This window comes from Mus musculus, chromosome 9, assembly GCF_000001635.26.
Source record: "Mus musculus strain C57BL/6J chromosome 9, GRCm38.p6 C57BL/6J".
Classification (NCBI taxonomy): domain Eukaryota; kingdom Metazoa; phylum Chordata; class Mammalia; order Rodentia; family Muridae; genus Mus; species Mus musculus.
The window spans coordinates 63569925-63585955 of NC_000075.6; the positions used below are offsets into that span (position 1 = coordinate 63569925).

The following is a 16031-nucleotide window of genomic DNA, read 5'->3' on the forward strand; positions in this document are numbered from 1 at the left end:
TAGGTCATAACAGTTGTAACCAGAGTTATTTTGTTTTGTTTGGCTATTTTGTTATGCATTCATAATCGTTCTTTTAAAATTCATGTTAACAGTTACATGTTTCAAGCCTTTTAAGAAACCCTTTTTATTTGAAATAAATAAATCAAAGTCAAATTTTCTGCAGCTCTTCAGTGCACTGCACTGGAAGGTCTGTGTAGAAGGAGATGCTGCGAGCTGACAGGAAGAGCATTAGCGCTTGCCTGCTGCCTCCCGAGCCCAGTGAGAACCCGGCACACACATGGAACTGTGTTAGTCAGCCTTTAGTTGGTGCCTTTAAGATCCTAAAACCATCAGTGAGTTTGCAATTGGCGCTTTTTTTTTTTTTTTTTAGAAATTGATTTTGTATTAAAAAAAAAGGGGGGGGGTCACAAAAAAGCAATGTTCTAAAAGCAAGGACTGTGATATGAGTAGTGTGGTGTGTGTGTGTGTATATGTATATGTATTTATGTGTGTATGTATGTATGTGTGTACTTAATGCACCAATATCTTCTGTTACCTGCTATGGTGAAGAATGAGACACCTCCTCATCAGATGAAAACACCCACCAGCTTCCAGAACTAAGGATGCAAACTGACTATGGACTCATATTTGCTTGTCAAAACCTCCTGGATTTTTTGCAGGCTGTTGACAAGCTGTTCTGTTTTCACTAACGTAGAAGCCCGGACGCCTCGTCCCTGAGTGTGAAGAATCACTCAGAAACATTGGCCCTGCCGCTGCTACTTTGGTTAACTGTGAGTCACTGTGACACACATGTGGCCACACTTTGGGGAGGTGCTTTTAAAAACATTTTTTAAATAAAAAAGAAGTGAATTTCAGCTGCTTTTTATCCCCAGATGTGCTAAAAGGCTTTTAAAAACCAGATACCTAAGTACTTTCCCTCAGAGAGCTTTCTGAACAATGCCTCTGTTTCATAAATAAAAAAACAAAAAGACAACAACAAAAGAAAAACCAAAACCACCTAACTGCCCCATGGCATCTGATATCTTGACCAACATAAATGAGAGGCCCAACGATCTGGGTGAGAAGGCCAATAATTTGATCAGAATTGACACAATGTATATGTTTCTTTTAACGTGGCCTGCTGTCAATTTCTATGAGGTCATTTTTTCATGAAGAGAATCTTTCATATAATAAGTAAACACATGTTATTAACATATCACACCGAGCAGTGACCTCTCTCACCACCTTGTTGTCCAAGGACATGGGAATAATACCCTCGCTGCTCATCCTTCTTGTAAATTATTTAAAGTATAACGAACAGCTAAGACTCCATCTTAAAGTTAGAGCTGCTTTGAATTCCTTATTTAAGTCTGAATATTGGCGTCATAAAGCAAAGCATAATCCTCTAGTCTCTCAGTAGGTCTCTAGAAACTTCGCCCTCATCACAAAGTTTCTGTCGCACGAGCAAGTTGCCCGGGGCTGCCAAGCTGCCCCACTCCGCCAGCTAAGCCAATATTAATTCTAGATGGAGGAGGAAAACCAACAACAGCACAAGAGAAATCTGCTGCTGTCTGTGCAGCCAGAGAAATAATATTTTTACTTCCAGGGCTTTGGGGCTCCTGGGAAGCAGATAAAAACCTCTTCACATTAGTCACACTGACATTTTAAATAAAGTTCCAACAGGAATAAAAACATTGAACTTTCTGGTTATTTCTTAGGCTAGAAAATATTTCTAGGCTAGTGTTCTTAATCCAAACCTGTAAGAATAATATAGAGTGCACACAGAGACCAAGCGTGTCCAAATGCCATGGGTGACACAGGCAACTGAAAAGTCTACAAAAAACAAAACAAAACAAAACAAAACAAAACAAAACAAAAAAAAACTGGGACCATTTTAATCTATGATAATTAAGCAAGTTAGAAATGGTTTGGAAATTTTAATTCTAAAAGTAATCTTATTCTTACTTTTAATTTCACTAATATATATAGCACTGAGAGAAGCCAGAGGTTATAAATGTATTTTTAAAATACATAGATTTCACCTTAAAAATTGTTTTTAGTATTAAAAATGGTCTCAAATAGTTTTCTAATTAAAACAAAGCACCACTTCTAGATGTCCCAGGCAAGCCACAGCACAGGAAGAGGCCAGCGCTTACCCTGGGGCACCTCAGCCAGGAACCAGCAGTGTTGGCTGCTCCGGAGGGCAGACGACAGACACGTGCCTCTAGCTTTGCCTCTAGCACTTGGCTGCAGTCGGAGATGCACCCACTGACTTTGGGTTGGAACATTTGCTTGCCTGTTGCACTATCAAACGTGGGTGCACTACTAGGAAGGCTGCTGGGATGTGGCTTTGCTTTGCTTTTTCTAGTGGTCAGTCTATTGTGCAAAACATCCTAAACTCCTTTATCCATTCCTCTTGTTGTCAACTCACTTCCTGCCTGTTAGATTTTGCTGCTAGATCATTTAAGGAGTATCAATCACAACAAAAAACTGGAATAGATCTTTTAAAATACATGTATATTTTTCTTAGTCATTACTTACTATAGACAGAATAATAGCCACTTCATTTTGTTTAAAAAAAAAAATCCCAAGGACAAAAGAATCAGTCTTACTTAAAATCTGTCTTCTGTCTCACCCCCACTGACCAGTGACAGTGACTTGAGACCTGATTTAGAATTAACAATTTGCAAGAGCAGCTCATTACTTACCTGGGCTTTCCTCTGGTTAATATGTGGCAAACTGATCCCATAGCTAGCAGTTACAGCAGCCCTGTGGTGCTTGTTCTCAGGGTCCTGCATGACCTTCGTAGTCAACTGTATCTTTGGCTGAAACAAAGAACAATGTAACTTTTATGTAGAATGAACAAACTAACATTGTATATCCTCAGAGGAATATAAATTCTTGGAAAATAAGGACTTTAACGTAATTCTCACAGAAAAAGAATTGGATCTTTTATTGAGGCTACCAATTGATTCCTTTTATTCACAGACACGGAAGATTTTTCTCTGTGTGTGCACTAATACATCATTCAGTTGCTCAAAAATAATGTTCCATGTCAACCAGCACAGACAAAGGGCAAGACTGTCTCATCTCAATTTATTTCTGGCTTTCCAGGTCAAGGACTTAGTGAATAAAATCTATACTCCAGACACACAGGTAGAGGGCTCTCTTGGTCTGTGAATGTGGCCACGTTCCTCTAGGGACACTTACAGGTAGCTCTTGGTTTGGACCTGATAAATCTATCACAACAAATTCGTCTATACCTCTGCGGGGGTTTGGCCATCTGTAACTAGCGCTTTCGTTAGGAAAAATTGAAAGCATCTTGTTGCAGTGACTTGTTTTTCACTGTAAAGGATTCCTATCAGAACGGCAGTGGGAAGATGCCACAAGATCTAGGTGACTGCTCTAGCCTGGATTGCTGGGCAGGACTCAGTAAAGTCACCTCGCCTCTCTGGAAGCCAGTTTATTTGCTTGTCAAGGGCAAAAGCTGGGTGTTACACTCTCATGGGGTGCTGCTCTGAGCCACAGCAGTCTATGACTTCAGGTTAGGATGACAGTTGTCACTAATGATCATGGCATCAAGAATCACTGGTATATATGTATATTTGTATGTATGTATGTACGTATATATGCGTATATATATGACTTATAAAACATCTATCCATCTCTCTCTCTATCTATCTACAGCTTTTGTGCCACAGTATAGTTTACAAACCTGTGATTTTGTTTGCTAACCTAAGCAAGCTCACTACTATCTAGTTCCAGAACATTTTTATTTCCAGAAAATGAAGGTTCACACCTATTAGCAGATGCTCCCCTGTCCTGCTAACCCCAGTCCCAGTGGCCACTGGGACACTACATTCTGTCTCTACTCATAAGGCTATTCTGTACATTTGTACATATGGGAGCACAATATCTGGACTTTGTGAGTTTTAATTTTAAAGAACTTGGAGGCACTGGGAACAACTAGAAACTATGATTTGGGTTCAATCAAATACTTTTGTTCAGAGCGTGATCTGAGGCAAGTGTTACAATGGTTGCAGTCACCTAACAGAATGGTTCATAATCCACTGATTTCTTTGAACCTAAGCACTCACAACAGTCTGAGTCAAAGTGAAGAGGCAGGCTACAAAAGTAGCAAAGGGACAGACAGCTCCTGTCCAGACGAGCTAACACAAGATCCACACGACCCTTCTGTTTTTAAGGGCTCCAGAATAATTGAACCTCCAAATAACTGTCGCCAACTGCCCGTGTGGAGACACAGGTCACAAGCAAGGCATGCCTTGTGACTTTCTCCTTTGAGTGCATGTGGTAACAGAAGCAATGTGGAGCCCAGTTACAGATGGGTTTCCATCTGTGTGTGGTAACCCACACTCACAGCACTCCTCTGGCAGTTTTGCAGAGAGCCAAGTGCCTCTTTTAAATTGAAATTAATACCTGAACATAATTTTTTCTTCTTAATTAAGCTTTCAGGATAATTTCCATCCTACCAAGGATCAGGAAATTGCTAATATGTATTATATTGACTGGATGTGGTTTCTGTAATTAGGATGCTTTAAGAATGTGGATTGTGGATACGACCGATGGTAATGGCTTCATCCATCAGGTCTCAGCTTTGTTAGAACTTTTAATTCTTGGATCACTGGCTCAGGGGACCAGAGAGCCTTTCTTAGTTTTATTACATTCCATCAACTTTGTGTGGCTTCGGGACTGGATTGGGAAAAGATGACCAGAGCTGCTGGAGTACCAGCATTAAGGCCCAGGTGGTCCCTGTCTATTTTATATCTCCAGGCACAGATATTCCAGAACAAAATCACCATGTAAACAGATATTGTGTGTTGGAATACAGATTCTTATTGTAGGCTCTTAGAACAGTTCTCTTAAAATTATTAATAGTTTTATCTTCGCCATGTTGGTATTAAAGCATGAACTTATCAAAGTGAAAGTATGTTGCCTGCATGACTTGATTTCCCTTTTAAAATACTGGATTCTGGGCATGGTGACACATGCTTATGATCCTACACTCACAAGGTACAGGTGGAAAGATTAGAAATTCAAAGCCAGCCTTGCTACATGAAAACCTGTCTCAAAAATAATAAAGTAACATAAAAGAAAACGCTGCCAGTGGGACGGCTCAGTGGGTAAACACACTTCAGCCAAGCCTTACGACAGGAGTGCCAGCTCCAGGTCTCACAGGCTGGAGGAGAGATCCAGCTCACACAGGTTGTCCTCTGGCCTCTTCACAAAGCACCATGGTACACACACACATACATGCACATACAAGGACACACACATGCACATACAAGGACACACATGCACATATACATGTACATAGTATACACACAGGCATATACATGCAAATCACACACAAATAAATAAAATGTAAAACTAAGTAAAAATACATATCAGACTAGGGGTGTGGCTCAGTAATAGTCTATACTTGCCTGGCATGTGAGAGGCTCTGGGTTTGATGCCCAACAATAAATAAAATATTGAAAGTAGCTTCACTGAAAGTCATGATTAAGTAGACCCAATGCTGTCTTACTGTTTTGCAGTAGGTGTGTTCAAAAACCTTCTTATGGGCTTAGACTATAATATAAGATCCAATAATAAGGGATTATTTTTCTAAAAAATTATAGATTAAAAACCAAAAGCAAATTAATCATTCCATTAAGCAGAAAACCACTCTCTGGAAGATGATCCTTCACCAGTAGTAAGAGAAATATCATAAATAACAAGAAATGTTTCAATTGGTCAAGAAAAGGCAGCAATTTGTTTAATCTATTTTGACTCGCTAAACTATCTAAAATTTGCATTTTTCTCCTTTTGATAGTAATTACAAGCAGATATATCAAATGTGACTCTCATTTAGACTTTGGTTTGTAAGAACAAAACTTATTATCAGAGCCAATTACTGTTTTACCTACATGGCTGCACAGAAGCAGGGAGCTCAATTTTCATCTCATCAGTGATTTTGTGGTATTTATTTTATTACTGTGCCCACAACGCTATATAAGAAGGAAATAGCTTATGCTATTAAAACTAGGGCTGGAATACAAGAGGCTAAGGTTGCTTCTGGAAGAACTTCTGAATTAAAAACACTAGGCAGCATGTAATGCCAGCTCCCCAGACATGGGCAGACCATAAAACAACGCGCATCTATCTGAGCAGTAGCTCCCACACAGAGTAATCAAAATTGAAATGCTTCACAAACAAAGTTGAGAGAAGCTATTTGCCAAGTTACAGTATTATCATCAGAGCACTGTTCTCAACAGTGTCTGCCCCGAGTAATGTCTTCTAAAGTGGATATTGCTTAATGTCATATTCCCACTGGTAAAAGATGTCTTCCATGTAAATCTTGAGGCCGGAGAAGGGACAAACAGGAAAATGATTCCGTCACTTTTCACTCCTTCTCAAACCATGGTTTTATATATCGAAAAGTGCAATAGACAGTGAGTCCCAGTTTGAGCCACATGAGTTAAATTTCTCATCTGTAACATGGGGAATAATATGAGACTCACAGGGTCATTTGTAAGATTCAAATGACTGATACTGTATGTTGAATATCTCATAAATTATAAAGTGCTGCTCAGGGGGAAAGTTGAAAGGAGAGCTTACTGGCTAAAGGGTGGGGGAGGGGACTGAAGCAGACTGAAACACTTCAAATATATTTTACAAACGTGAGTTCTTAATAGTCATCCTCCAAAATACATAATGAAAACATCAACAAATTAACTTGGAATTTGGAAAATAAAAGGGAGTTAAGCATTTAGCCTACTTCCCTTTACACGTCTATTTGGTACTTACCAGGCATGTCTAAGGAAAAGCTCTTTATTATTATTATTATATGTTTTCTTTATTTTTGAGATTTTCATGCATGTACACAGTGGATCACAATCCTATCTGCTCCCCATTTCCCTCCATAAGGAAAAGCTCTTTAGAGTTGCTGATAAAAGCCGAAAGAATAGCAGAGTTCCAGAATCACTCCAATCCCTACTGTAATCGGGCATTCAGGCAACATCGGTGGCCACTGAGATCAACTCTGTAGAACACTGTAGTTTTATAACGGGCAGACCAAGCTGATTGGAGCTGGATTTACTAATCAACCATATATCATTAAAAGAGAGTAAAGAAACTACAAACCCAGATGTGACAGCGCAGGCCTGTGATCCCAGCCCGCAGAGGTGGAGGCAGGGGGATCAGAAGTTCAAGGCCATCTTCCACTGAATGGTGAGTTCAAGGCTAGCCTGGGCCATGGGAGAGTCTGCTGAGAGAGAAAGGGAATGGACTTTGCCCACAGATGATGGGGATGGAGGGAAGATGGTGAAGAGTGGCAGGAATCATGGTAGCTGTTAGAGCCAGGTGACAGTGATGTGCATTTCACTATACACTAGTATCTATTAAACAACACAATTTCTTAGTACGTCATTAAAGTTTTAGTTAAAGCATTTAATTTACTTTATGAGCATTTCATTTTAACATCCTGTTCCCAATGGCTTCCCTCCTTGCCTCCCTGTGAGGGGGAGAAGGCACAACAAGCAGAGACCCGCCATAGGCTCAGCAGCAGCACCAACTTTGTGCTGATTTTACATAGCCAGACTCCAGCCTCAAGTTCACAAAGCTGTAAGACTGCTTACCAGAGGTGTCTGTCCTGTTTTCTGAGAACTGAAGAATGAGGGCAAACACTTATTCAGCTCACTTTGTGCCAGAACAAGTAAGTAGGGGCTGTCTCACCCAACTAACTGGTGCTTAAAGTTGAAAGAAGTACATGCCAGCCGCCTACCTGCCACTCAAGGTAAGTAGGCAAGCAACGGTCAAGCAGAAAGCCCTGCCAGTGGGAGATGGGTTTGGCTTGCCTCTGACCCCAGGTCTCTTGCTATCACTGGGATGGGAAGTAATGGGAGGCTTCCTTGGGTTTGTCGGTCCAGAATAATCCTTCTTAGGAAATGGCCATACATGAGACCTGAGTGGAGAAACTGAATCAGTCATGCAAAGATCTGGGATTCCTTGAGAAGGGGGAAACTAGTCAGAGGAGGCTGGTCTTCACAGCTGGAGGAACACTTCTTCCACTGTGGCTAGCAGAAGGAGGTCATCTGCTCCCTTCCCTTTCAGTGACTGGGAGAGTAATGAGGAGAGATTGCTGCAAATTGGGGAACAGGTGGGGGGTATGGATGTGATTTGGGTACAGAAAAAGGAAAGCATTTCTGGGCTGAGTCTGGTGTCACTTGAAACCTGGAAGCCACACACGAAGTTGAAATCAGGGCAGTCCATGTCACTGTGAGATGTGGCCCAGTCACGTGCTGCTGCTGGGTGCAGACCCAGAGCAGCTGGGAGATAGATAGCCATAGGGGGGAGACACACCAGGATTCTGAGAGTATGATCGTAGTGCTTAGTCACTGAGTCTGATGTTAAGGGTGGGAGGGTCTTCTGGGTCCCTTGTCCCGTGCCAGAGTTCTTTAGTTACTCAGAGAAGCCATCAGGGACCTGGCTCCTTTCCTCTCCTGCTGCGCTGCCCCCAGAGGCTGCCCCCATTCTTGTCACTGTGCAAAGTGACTGTTATGGCTTCAAATGCCATGCCTGTTTTTACCTGAAAGCAAGGGGGAAGTCGGAATGGCAAAGAGATGTGGCATCTGTGACTGTCCCCTTCATCACACAGATGAGCTGATGGCACCACTGCTCAGTCCTTCTGAGGTGAAGTGGGTGCCACTGTCACACTGCAGTGCAGGGAAGCTGAGAAATGGATTATCTTAGCTATGGCAGGATGCACACACCATGGAAGGAGTCCTGTCAGCAATGGGAATAGGGATGCACACTGGCTAGAAAACAGCTTCCCTCCTCCCTGACGGTGGAGTCTAACTAGTTGAGGGGGAAGTGACTCAAGGTCAGTGGGTTGAAGGTCCTCATAAGTGGTAAGAGTTGCTAGAAGCCTGGGATGCTCTGAGGTGATGTACTTACTGGTTCCGACACAGCCAGGACCCCAGTTCAGGGCCGGTTTTCCACACTGCTGTAAGGGCCCTGTCCCACTGTCTGTCCAATGCCTGTCTCAGAACTGTGGGTCCCACAAACAGCCCACAGCACATAGCAGCACTGCACCCAGGACAGCCGAGGCAGAGGCTAGCCCGTGGCATGAGGAAAGGTAAGCCCTAAGCTTTGTGCTCACGTTCTTAAAATCTGCCGCAGTGATTATTATATTAGCTTGCAGGTGGGATGTCTAGGGTGACAGTCTGGGCAACTTTAAGGACTTTTACTTATATTTATTTGTTTATTTGTGTGTTTGTTTGTGGGTTACAGGGGTGTGTGGTGAAGGTCGGAGGACAACTTTGAGGAAGTAGTTCTAGAATGTGGGTTCAGGCAGTCTGATTTAGTCATCAGGCTTGGTGGCTCGGGTCCTAACTTGCTGAGCCATCTCATCCATCTCACAAAACATTTGTAACACCCCAATTTTTTATTTTTTAACAAAGTCCTGTTATATTGGCTCAAAATGGCCTTGAACTAACACTCTCTTTCTCCTTGAACTAACTCTCTCTCTCTCTCTCTCTCTCTCTCTCTCTCACACACACACACACACACACACACACTCAGCCTCCTGATACTAACTGAATAACATTATATACTGTTTATGTTACGTAAAGAATTCAACCTTGGCTGGCTAATAGTGTAAGACCTATAGCATCTTCAAGTTTTTTTTTCAAAGCCAACAAACCCAACTTCTGTCCAGTGTTTATGGTACACAGGCTGCAACTAACTCCGTGGCCCCTTGTTAATTATGTTTCTTAATTGTTAGTAGCCAGAGAATAGCAGCTGTCCTGGCAAGCAGGCTAACACAGCATTTGAAATTGAGATGCCGCTTTCGAGATGTTAGTTAACTCCAGTAGCACACGCTACAGTCAATCTAAGCAGCAGGCAGGCAAGGCTATACACCCTATACACTACAGGCCAGAGGGCGCCACTGTCAAGAACCTGAGTTCAGTCTCCAGGATGTACACAGTGAGAAAATGGACTCTGACTCCCACAGTCACCCCCATCTCCACATGTGCATCCTGGCACATGTAAGTCTTGGCAGTAGTTTACATTTCTGGAATATATATATATAAATAAATAAAAATATGCACTGGATTGAATCTTCCCATGGAAATGTCATTAGTGATATGGGCTTACAGACCTACATCTGAGGCCTGAAGATAACTCCAATCCAGAAGGATTCATGTCCTACCAGTTACAACTTAGCCACACTGTAACTATAAACCTCTTCAAAGAATGTATAGTACCTATGTGCACCAACTAAGCTCATGTGTAAAAGCATGAGTCTGGAAGTCTCCCAAGGTAGCACATAATTCTAATGTGACTCACGAGTGCAGTTACTATTACTGCAACAAGTCAGAGAGTAAGGCTGGGAGAAACGCCTCCCAGGCATGTGTGTTCAAGTTTCAATCTGGATTCTGTCTTTTTTCAGGAACCTTTCACAACTGTCAAATTTTCTGTGACCCCCTTGTACTGGCTGGTTTTGGGTGTCAACTTGACACAGCTGGAGTTATCAGAGAAAGGAGCTTCTGTTGAGGAAATGCCTCCATGAGATTCAGCTGTAAGGCATTTTCTCAATTAGTGATCAAGGCGGCGGAGAGCCCATTGTGGGTGGTGCCATCCCTGGCCTGGTAGTCTTGGGTTCTATAAGAGAGCAAGCTGAGCAAGCCAGGGGAAGCAATCCAGTAAGTAACATCCCTCCATGGCCTCTGCACCCCAAACCTCACACAAAATAAGTAAGTGATTGTAAAAAGTAAGTCTTGGCAGTAGTTTACATCTCTGGAAAAATATATATAAATAAAAATATGCACGTAATTGAATCTTCTCATGGAAATGTCATTAGCTTCTGCTTCCTGACCTGCCTGAGTTCCAGTCCTGACTTCCTTTGGTGATGAACAGCAGTATGGACGTGTAAGTTGAATAAACCCTTTCCTCCCCAACTTGCTTCTTAATCATGATGCTTTGTACAGGAATAGAAACCCTGACTAAGACACCACCTATATTTAAGAACACAGCCTTCAGTTTAAGAAGCCAATGTGCTGTATATTTATGTTCAAGTTGTTGAGTTGTGCTCTGCTTTTCTGGCCTACCATACCCCAAATAGGATGCTTCCTTAGACTGTGGGATGCGTGACTCGTGCCTCAGATACCTTGGAGGTCGGTGGAGACTAATCACAAATACTAACATGAACCCTGCGCTGCTCAGTGTTCACTGTGTGCCAGCATAGCTGGGAACACCACCCCTGTTACCTCACTCACCCTTGCTGCAGCCCCACAAGATGCATGTTGTCCTGACCCCACATCAGGCATGTAAGGAGCCAGGCCACTGAGGCAGCAAGTGACTTTGGAAGTGTGATTAGTAAAAGTTGGGGCCAGGAGACAAGTTCAAGCCATGCAGTGCCCCATTCAGAGTCTGCTCTGGGTTCCAAATGGTCTACACACAGGTGACAGCCACAAACTGAACTTTCCCTGCTTTAGAAGAGAAATAAATGCAACAGGAAACCCTCCCCAGACCCTGGCTGTGATAAAGAGCAGGGGATGCCATCTGGGGACTCACAGGAGCAATCTGAGTATAAACTGAGATGTATTATATTCACAAGCACCGTTGACTGTATTAGGTGTGATAATGGTATTGCAAGTGGGAAAAAGCTCATTTTAAAAATGCATGCTAAAAGCATTAAGAGGTGAAATGTCATTAGGTCTGTACTTTAAAAGACTTCAGTAAAAATAGATGAAGCAAAAATGGTAAAGGTTAACAACTGTAAAATGTAAGTGGAGAAAGTGGCCGTTCGTAGACTGTTTGTGTTATAATGCTGTGCCATGACCTGCACTGCTTTGAGGTTGGCTAGACTGAAGCAATGAGGCAATAAAGGAATGACAGACACACAGACATGAGGACAGAGAAGCTGGAATCACCTGCGCTGTTGTGTGTTGTGGTGGAGATGTGCCAGCAGCATCCTGAAGCAGTGTGTTTGCTATATATATCTGAGTGGAGGAGGCCTATTGCCATGTGGTTGCTGCAAAGCCTTTATTTTCCCCACCTCCATACACTACTCAGACTCGTGAACCAAGCTCAGAAGAGCACACTGTGATCTGAGCGGAGCTTCTAGCTCTTGGCATACTCTGCTTATCATACTGAAATACTTGCTTCTCTTCCCACTCATGCCCTGCCGTGCCCAGTCTTGTATTAATTCAGGCTCCTCTGCCTGGGAACTCACTCCACACACTCTTCCTTCATTGTCTCCATACCATTCTAGCTAGTCCCATTGAGTCTCTAGACCTCAGCTCTAGGGAGCTTTCTTTGAAATCGACTCCTCTTGCAGCTGAGTTGGGGGCTCTTCAAACGCTCCAATAGAATTCTATATACTTTGCCCATCACAGCGCTTACCACTGAATTTTATTATTGTCTCCCTACTTATCTTCTCCACTGACATTATCTCCAGAAAAACAGGGACCCAGCAGAGTGCTGAGCACATACAAGGGCCTCCAGAGACATCTGATAAAGAAGTTGATGTCACACAACCCTCTGCTTCTCAAACAGGGGCACCCTGGCACTTAAGCGGTAGAGTGGTCTGACTATAATAACATCAGACACAATCCTGGCTGTGTTATTGAGAGCTCTTGGGGTAAAATCCATTAGTTCTATATTGAGACAAAAGCAAAGACATAATGAACGGCAATGAAGTTTTTCTTTCTTTTATACTTTGGGTTTGTTTAGAGACTGGGTCTCATGTGACACAGGTTAGTCTCAAACGTGCTCCGCTAACCTAGGCTACCCTTGACCCCCTGCCTCCAACTCCCAATATAGGCATGTGGCATGCACCATGCTTGCTGCTTGTTTTGGGGGTTGTTTGCTTGGTTTGGGCTTTAATCAGAATCTCTTTATGAAGCTCAAATTGGTCTCAAACTCTGCGGCTCAAATGTTTTTCCTTCCCCAGCCTCCCAAGGAGGTGCGACCACAGGCATGTGATACCATTTAGAGATTAAAAAACAAAAAACCAAAACCTCATATATCTATAAGACAAAACAAAACCACCAAAGATGCATCTTATTTACTTTAAGCTCTTCAAAATCCACTCTGAACCCACAAGGTCACATTCTTCTGTTGTTATGGATAGTCAAGAGGAAAAAGTCAGAAATATGTCATGTGGCAGGTAAACTGCTTTGTTTCCCAGTTGCTTATAGTTGTAACTACATATATTTTGAGAACAATTCTGTGATCATACTTTCATATAACAACTGTGAAAAAATAACATCTTTTATTTTTAACAATTCAAAATCGAATGCTTCATCTGGGCCTCATCAGGTACTCAGTTAAAATACCAGCTCTGGGAAGCCAAGATATAGTGAGCTAGAGGCTAGCTTGACTTACATAGTGAGACCCTGTCCAAAATTATCACCATCATCCAGTTAATATTTAAACATCTATACCCAATCCAAATCCTACTTATCTGCTCATGTCCATGTACTAGATGTATTACTGCAAACAAAGCCAACATCTGGAGGAGCACATAGGCCAGGCGGTTTGGTAGTTAGCTTTGCCTCAGCATCTTTGTGCCTCAGCTTTCATTTGTTATAATTGCAGTAAAGATGCATTGCTGGTAAATTATGTATGGCTGATAAATTTAGCGAAAAATGAAATGAGTATTCTAATAAGCAAGTCTAGAGACTTGATTTATCCACAGTATCTATTATAAGGGTCCATTTCTCTGTCAACTTAGAATCACCCTGGAAGCACACCTGTGTCCATGAGGGTATTTCTAGATATTTGAGTGGAAGGGGGAAGACCCCCTCTGACAGAAGTGGCAGCATCCTGTGGGCTGGGATCTCAGACTGAATACAAAGGAGAACTAGCTGAGCAGCAGCACTCTGCTCCCAGCTTCCCTGCACACACATGACCCTGCACCGGCTGCCATGCTGTTGCCCCCAGATGGGCTGTCCTTCAGATGGTGAGACAGACGAGGCCCTTCCTTCCTTACAGTGCTTCTGTCTGGTATTTTGTCACAGCAACAAGAAATGCTGATAACACAAATAAGACTTCAGGTTCCAGTCGTGCTCAACCATATCCATCATTGCTTCTGTGCTTCAAAGACCAATACAAACTTTCTTTTTTTCTCCAAACTGTCAATTATGGCATAAAGCTTAAGATGTTCATATTTTTAAAAGCTTAAGAAACAATTCTTAGTTGTGATCCTTAATTACAGTTGAGCAGCTCCTAATTGTCATCCTAGCTGTGTGACAAGAAATCAAATTCCAAAAACAGCTATCCACTTTGGGGAGAGAATGTATAAAATAGCAGCTGGAGTTTGCCTACTTTCAAAGGTGGAAGTTAGTGATCAAAGGTTGCGATTGCCCAGTTGAATTCTACAACTACTCAACAGCACAGGCCTTTCCACCAAGCAGGAGCCTGCAGCTTCCCAGAACTCCACAGGGCAGACTCTGAGCTATCAATTTTGTCAGTAATGCTTCCTCTGCCTCCGCCTCCGCCTCCCCCTCCTCCTCCTCTTCTTCTTCCTTCTCCTCCACTTCTTCCTCTTCCTCCTCCTCCTCCTCTTCTTTTTCTTCTTCTTCTTCCTCCTCCTCTTCCTCTTCCTACTCCTCCTTCTTTTCTCTTTCTTGATTGAAATAGGGTCATTCCATGCAGTCCTGGCTGTCTTGGAACTCGCTGTGTAGATCAGGCTGGACCTGAATTCAAAGATTCACTTGCCCCCCGCCCCCCCCCCAACCCTCATTGCTGGGATTAAAGGCATGTGCCACTAGGCAGTGCAGATATGCATTTTAAAGCAGATGTCATCAATGTTTAGGGATAAAACCTGTCCAGGGAGTCAGGCCTCTCTCAAAAAAGCTTCCCTAGTGCCAAGGAGCACAGAGATGCTCTCAGCAGTCAGCACGCATACTTCCTGTCTCTCGTGCTCATTTACTGGTGCTCAAACCTCGGAGGAAAAGTAAACTTCTGACCAAAGTTTAACTTTCTTATGGAATAACAATAACAACTATACATTTTACAATGGTCTCTCTCGATCTCAGGGACTTTCATTGCTTTTATGAGTTGAGATCTCCAGTCTCTGGTCTTGTGAACCATCTAGATTTCTTTCTTTCTTTCTTTCTTTCTTTCTTTCTTTCTTTTTTCTTTTTTCTTTTCTTTTCTTTTTTTTTTTTTTTTTCTGCCTCTGCCTCCCAAGTGCTGGGATCAAAGGTGTGCACCACCACGACCGGCACCATCTAGATTTCTTAACAGAACACATACACACCAAAACAAACAAATGAAAATCTCGCAATGTAACGGTAGCAGCAGCTACTGAACAGTACGGAGGGTGAAGAACGCACTCCCTTACTCTGCGTACTGCCTCTTACTCATCAGGGATTTATTGTTGTCTGCTGTTCTCTTACTGATGGTTTGTCTCCTCCGACTCAACTGTAAGTTCTGTGGCAGCAAAGACCTGATCTATCTTCCTCATTCCAACATGCCCTTAACAATCCTTGGTAAGCATCCACAGTGTCTGAAGGGGTCTAATGTAGCAAGTACCATGGCCGAGGCATGAATGGGCTGCCCTGTGCATGTGCAGTTGCCGCAAGGATGCTTGACCTGGGCATGAGCTCATCTTGGGTAGTCTCCGTGCTGCTTTCATTTACTCCTACAATAACTATTTACTCAGAGTCCCTGGAATGGGGGAGCCACAAACAAACTAGCATAGACTCTATACTCATTAAGGTCGTTATCTAAAAGAATGATAAACATTAAGAAAAAAAAAGTCATGCAGGTCACTAGCCAGTTACATCTGTGGCAAGTGTGAGCAAGGAAAACTGCAAAGCTGTGTAGGCACTTTTAAAAAGGGTTCCTTCCCCATGGCAGCTGTGTCCTATAAAAAGGGTTCCTTCCCCATGGCGGCTGTGTCTTATAAAAAGGGTTCCTTCCCCCATGGAGGCAGTGTATCTTTGTGTAAAATGGTACCTTTTACGATATGGACATTTGAACCCAAACAGCTGTCATGCAAAGAATATCACAATGGATAAGAACACAGAATTGTGGCC

General features: G+C 42.7%; 1 protein-coding gene across 8 annotated transcripts in view; it reads right to left on the reverse strand.

The window, feature by feature from the left end:
• The window catches only part of Iqch (IQ motif containing H), a 181106-nt gene that overhangs the window by 148504 nt on the left and 16571 nt on the right, over nucleotides 1-16031 (reverse strand). For all 8 annotated transcript variants that reach the window (XR_003948058.1, XM_006511557.4, XM_006511553.4 and 5 more), the window contains exon 5: nucleotides 2688-2804. Coding sequence is in view for 7 of the 8 variants with exons in the window: in XM_006511557.4 (XP_006511620.1) it covers nucleotides 2688-2804 (117 nt within the window). In the remaining variant the exon portion in view is untranslated. The remainder of the gene's footprint in view (nucleotides 1-2687; nucleotides 2805-16031) is intronic.